Raw genomic sequence first — 5,315 nt, 5'->3', positions numbered from 1 at the left:
TATTAGAGGAATTTATTGCCGCGTGTGTTGCAGTGATAATTATGATGTACACTAATAACATATTACTTCCAGACGTACAAATTCAATTCTACGTTTCAGATGTTTATGTGGCCGTGTTCCTTAGGGAGACCTTGTGAGGATCTTTTGCCCTCTTCGTTGGCTCCTTTTCTCTGCTCTCCGTAGATCGCAATAATTGTGTTACCTACGGTGACCTACCAAGGGACAGAAAATCAACACAGCATTCAAAAGAAAAAGATTCTAACAATTATGTGACGTCACTTCTACAGTCTCTGTAGAAGGTGCTTAACAATGAAATGTAAGAACAATAAGAAAAATAAATTAAATGATTAAAAGTTTAGTAAATACAAAAATAAATTGATGTATTCATGTCCATTCACGGGAGTTTTAACAATAAATGTTAATAGTGCAGTCTGCGTTTGCCAGATCCGTGACATCACTCTACTTGGGCGGAGTTTTATGGAAAGTGCTAGAAAAGGCGAAGCGCACCCATGCTTGATATTCTTCCGTGGCATTAAAACGTTCCAAAATTACTAAGATTTTTAATAGACTAAACACATCAAATTCGTCTCTATTATTAACGTCAATAATTATATGGCTTTGGCATGAATTGACCTGGAAATCCTGAGGTCGTGTTTAAAATCCTTTTTGCTTTGTTTATAAGGCATCATATTAACATCATTCTATAAATCCCAGTATAAACCGTTTGTTTAATGTGTCAGACAAACGTAAATTACGCTCGTATAAGCCTTATTTGCAACCATTCGCATTTAATTTATATATATTATATATATCTAATTTCGCTGCAGTGCCCGAGTCGTTTGAAATGGGCGCTGCGGAGTGCGGATGGATACGACCGCATAGGCGATTCCGAGAGTATATAGAAACCGGACTTTTAAAAGGAAACCCTTTTCAATCTTCCTGCGCAAGAAGGCGGACGGGGAAGAATAGAATTGGCTGCATTTGCTCAAGAATCTGCAATTATCGTCAAGGTAGAAGCGAAATGTTTGTATATATTTTTTGCCTTTTCGAAGGCCCTCTGTATGAGATTCAGACGATAGGTATCTGAAGTCGCGCTCTTTTTAATGGCGTACCGCATCACTGTTAATTCAGTGTGTGACTTTGACCACGAAGTAGCTAGAAATTCTTTCATTAAACGGATGTATATACGGCTGGTTGTTCGTGTGCAAATGTAAATTTTGGGTTTACATACAGTCTGTAGTGACTTATTTGACATACATTCGCGTTTGGCGGTTCACCTTCTGTGAAGGCCCCGTTTCCATGGTATGGTTTTCGGCGTATTATTTTCGGTGTTCCTGGACGGCCTGTGCGTCGTATAGTCCGCGGCAGGCTTGTGTGGGGACACGTGCAGGCCCCATTGTGCGCCGCCATGTCCTGCAGAATGGAGGAAGCGGCGCCTTGCGTCGTATTGTGTTCGTTCGACACGATTTCAGACTCCGTGCTGCTCGTGTGGCGCTTCTCATAGGTAGTCTAAGTGTAGTATTTTAAGAAGATTTCATTATATATAAAATCTCCCCCAAATTGTTGCAGATGCCTGAAGAAATGCGCCAAGAAGAGGACACTGAGACCTTTGCCTTTCAGGCTGAGATAGCTCAGCTGATGTCCCTCATCATTAACACTTTCTACTCTAACAAAGAGATCTTCCTCAGAGAGATCATCTCCAATGCATCTGATGTAAGACATGAGAACATAATTGTGCATCACTTTGCAAAGATAAACCATTTCCTGTTGGTAACTTGTCATGTATAACCACATCCTAGGCATTGGATAAAATCAGGTATGAAAGCTTGACTGAACCATCCAAGCTGGATAGTGGGAAGGACCTGAAGATTGATATCATTCCAAATGCACATGAGCGCACCCTGACACTAGTTGATACTGGAATTGGCATGACCAAAGCTGACCTGATCAATAACTTGGGCACTATTGCAAAGTCTGGGACTAAGGCCTTTATGGAGGCCCTCCAGGTAAGTTTTTAATTTTCATATAGATTCATTTATTCATTTATTTTGGACTCTTCGCTTTACAAACATCTGTCCTTTCAGGCTGGTGCTGACATTTCCATGATTGGGCAGTTTGGAGTTGGTTTCTACTCTGCATATCTGGTAGCTGAAAAAGTGGTGGTCATTACAAAGCACAATGATGATGAACAGTATGCCTGGGAGTCATCTGCTGGTGGCTCTTTCACGGTTAAAGTTGACCATGGTGTGTGTTAATGGTGATTTATTATTATTTTTTTAATTACTATTGTCTGGTCTTCTGACCTGAATATAATGGTCTCAGCTTGATTTCATGGGATTTTTTTTTTTTTTTTTTTCCTCCCCCTTTCCCTCCTTCCCCAGGTGAACCCATTGGTCGTGGTACTAAGGTCATTCTGCACTTGAAGGAAGACCAGACTGAGTACATCGAAGAGAAGAGAGTGAAGGAAATAGTAAAGAAGCACTCCCAGTTCATTGGATATCCAATCACCCTTTTTGTAAGTCATTAATTCAATAGTGCAGTGGTGGCCCAGCAGGTAAGGAAGTGGACCTATAGGTTGCCAGTTTGAGGTCCTGTGCTGCCACTGAGCAAAGCACAATCACCACACGCTGCTCCTGAGGTGCCTTTCATGGCTGCCCATTTTTCATGTTTACTATACAGTAATACAGGATCATATTTATCTTCAGTTTTATTTTATTTTATTTATTTTTTTTATTTTTTTTTTTTGAAGGTTGAGAAGGAGCGAGACAAGGAGATTAGTGATGATGAGGCTGAAGAGGAGAAACCTGAGGAGAAGCCTGTGGAGAAAGATGAGGAGAAGCCCAAGATTGAAGATGTTGGCTCTGATGAGGAGGAGGACTCAAAAGACAAGAAAAAGAAGAAGAAGATAAAGGAGAAGTATGTTGACCAGGAGGAGCTGAACAAGACCAAGCCCATTTGGACCAGGAATCCTGATGACATCACCACTGAGGAATATGGAGAATTCTACAAAAGTCTAACTAACGACTGGGAAGACCATCTTGCTGTCAAAGTAGGAGTTGTGGAATTTGGTCTTGAATGTGTGTGTGTGAGTGATGCGCTTCACCATAATTGTCTGCTCTGCTCCTTTTAGCACTTTTCTGTGGAGGGGCAACTGGAGTTTAGAGCCCTCCTCTTCATCCCTCGTCGTGCACCCTTTGACCTTTTTGAGAACAAGAAAAAGAAGAATAATATTAAGCTGTATGTTAGGCGGGTCTTCATTATGGATAGCTGTGATGAACTCATCCCAGAGTATTTGAGTAAGTGGGTTTGTGCTTTCTGGAAATGTGTACATAGATTCTAAGTGGAACACTCATATTTAACTGGATATGTTTTTCCAGATTTTGTTCGTGGAGTGGTAGACTCTGAAGACCTGCCGTTGAACATCTCTCGAGAAATGCTTCAGCAGAGCAAAATCTTGAAAGTCATTCGTAAGAACATAGTCAAGAAGTGCCTAGAGTTGTTCGCGGAACTTGCAGAGGACAAGGAGAACTACAAGAAGTTTTATGATGGCTTCTCTAAGAATATCAAGGTGACTTAGATTTGTGGCATTGGTGCAGTTTACATTTCATTCTTCAGTATGGAGTTGTCTAACATAATTTATTGTAGCTTGGAATTCATGAGGACTCCCAGAACCGCAAGAAGCTGTCTGAACTCCTGCGGTATCACAGCTCCCAGTCTGGAGATGAGATGACCTCTCTGTCAGACTATGTGAGCCGCATGAAGGAGAATCAGAAATCAATCTACTACATCACTGGTGAGTCCGAAACCCCATCCTGATTGTGTCCGCGCTTATTCATGGAATTTTCTTATGTGTTTTTAAATGACAATGTGACTTGATCCTCCAGGTGAGAGCAAGGACCAAGTGGCGAACTCTGCGTTTGTGGAGCGTGTGAGCAAGCGTGGCTTTGAGGTCCTGTACATGATCGAGCCCATCGATGAATACTGTGTTCAGCAGCTCAAGGAGTTTGATTGCAAGAACCTGGTCTCTGTCACCAAGGAAGGCCTTGAGCTGCCTGAGGATGAGGAGGAGAAAAAGAAAATGGAGGAGGACAAGGCTAAGTTTGAGAGTCTCTGTAAACTCATGAAAGAGATCTTGGACAAGAAAGTAGAGAAGGTACCTAATTTCTACTGTGTTTGGACCTATCCAGACCAACTGGAAAAATGTAAACTTTTTCTCCTTCAGTTAACTAGACCTGGAGTTGTTTTCTCCAATAAACAGGTTCACCATAGTTGACATTAGTCAGTTTCCTGGGTGAGTGTATTTTGGTGATTTTGGAATGTGATCTGTTTGGCGTTTGCACATTCAGCGAAAGCAGGAAATTAACCAGAAATAAAAATGCTTGTGTAGGGATGTTAACTGTTTTTAGTGACCACTAACCATAATGTAGGTGTGAGTTCTGCCTCACCCAGTTCTCTGGCATGGAGTGAGAAATTTGCTGCACTTTTTATTTATTCCTTTTTTTGGTGTATGAGCTGTAGTAATTTGTTCTTGTAACCCTCTGCACCTTCCTCTTAAGGTAACTGTATCAAACAGGCTGGTGTCCTCTCCTTGCTGCATTGTGACCAGCACCTATGGTTGGACTGCCAATATGGAGAGGATCATGAAGGCCCAAGCTCTCAGGGACAACTCTACCATGGGCTACATGATGGCCAAGAAGCACCTGGAGATCAACCCTGACCACCCAATTATGGAGACCCTGCGTCAGAAGGCTGATTCTGACAAGAACGACAAGGCTGTAAAAGATCTGGTAATCCTGCTTTTTGAGACCGCCCTTCTGTCCTCTGGATTTTCCTTGGATGACCCCCAGACCCACTCAAACCGGATCTACAGGATGATTAAGCTTGGACTGGGTAAGGTTTTTTTTTTTTTTGCGCAGCTAAAGTATTTGACCTGGAGAATTGATGCAAGGTTTTTTTTTTTTTTTTTTTTTTTTTTTCTTCCCCTTTTAAGGTATTGACGAAGATGATATCCCAGTAGAAGAACCCACCTCTGCCCAGACCACAGATGAGATCCCACCACTAGAGGGTGACGACGATGCCTCTCGCATGGAGGAAGTCGACTAAAACATGTTTTACTGTAATTTAAGCATATGATTTATGCCATTTTTCTACAGGGAAACCATATCATTCTGAAATGGTTGGTCCACTCATTAAATGGATGTGTGTCTGTCTTGAGCCTTATTGTTAAAGATCCTGTCATGTTTGTTCTAGTTGTAACTGGGTGGTTTTGTTTTCGGGGAGTCCAATTAATCACCAAATCAAGGGATGTGCGGAAC

General features: G+C 41.7%; 1 protein-coding gene across 1 annotated transcript; it reads left to right on the top strand.

The window, feature by feature from the left end:
* The first annotated feature begins 852 nt into the window (after positions 1-852).
* Positions 853-5,214, top strand: hsp90ab1 (heat shock protein 90, alpha (cytosolic), class B member 1). The gene is made up of 12 exons (XM_028984502.1): positions 853-1,010; positions 1,570-1,713; positions 1,800-2,006; positions 2,085-2,244; positions 2,382-2,515; positions 2,750-3,049; positions 3,131-3,296; positions 3,378-3,568; positions 3,646-3,793; positions 3,885-4,153; positions 4,557-4,890; positions 4,991-5,214. Exons 2-12 carry the CDS (start codon positions 1,570-1,572, stop codon positions 5,101-5,103), a joined length of 2,166 nt encoding a protein of 721 aa, XP_028840335.1. The 5' UTR covers positions 853-1,010; the 3' UTR covers positions 5,104-5,214.
* The last annotated feature ends 101 nt before the right edge of the window (positions 5,215-5,315 follow it).

Source organism: Denticeps clupeoides, chromosome 6 (genome assembly GCF_900700375.1).
Source record: "Denticeps clupeoides chromosome 6, fDenClu1.1, whole genome shotgun sequence".
Classification (NCBI taxonomy): Eukaryota; Metazoa; Chordata; class Actinopteri; order Clupeiformes; family Denticipitidae; genus Denticeps; species Denticeps clupeoides.
This window is presented reverse-complemented; position numbering and strand designations above follow the sequence as displayed.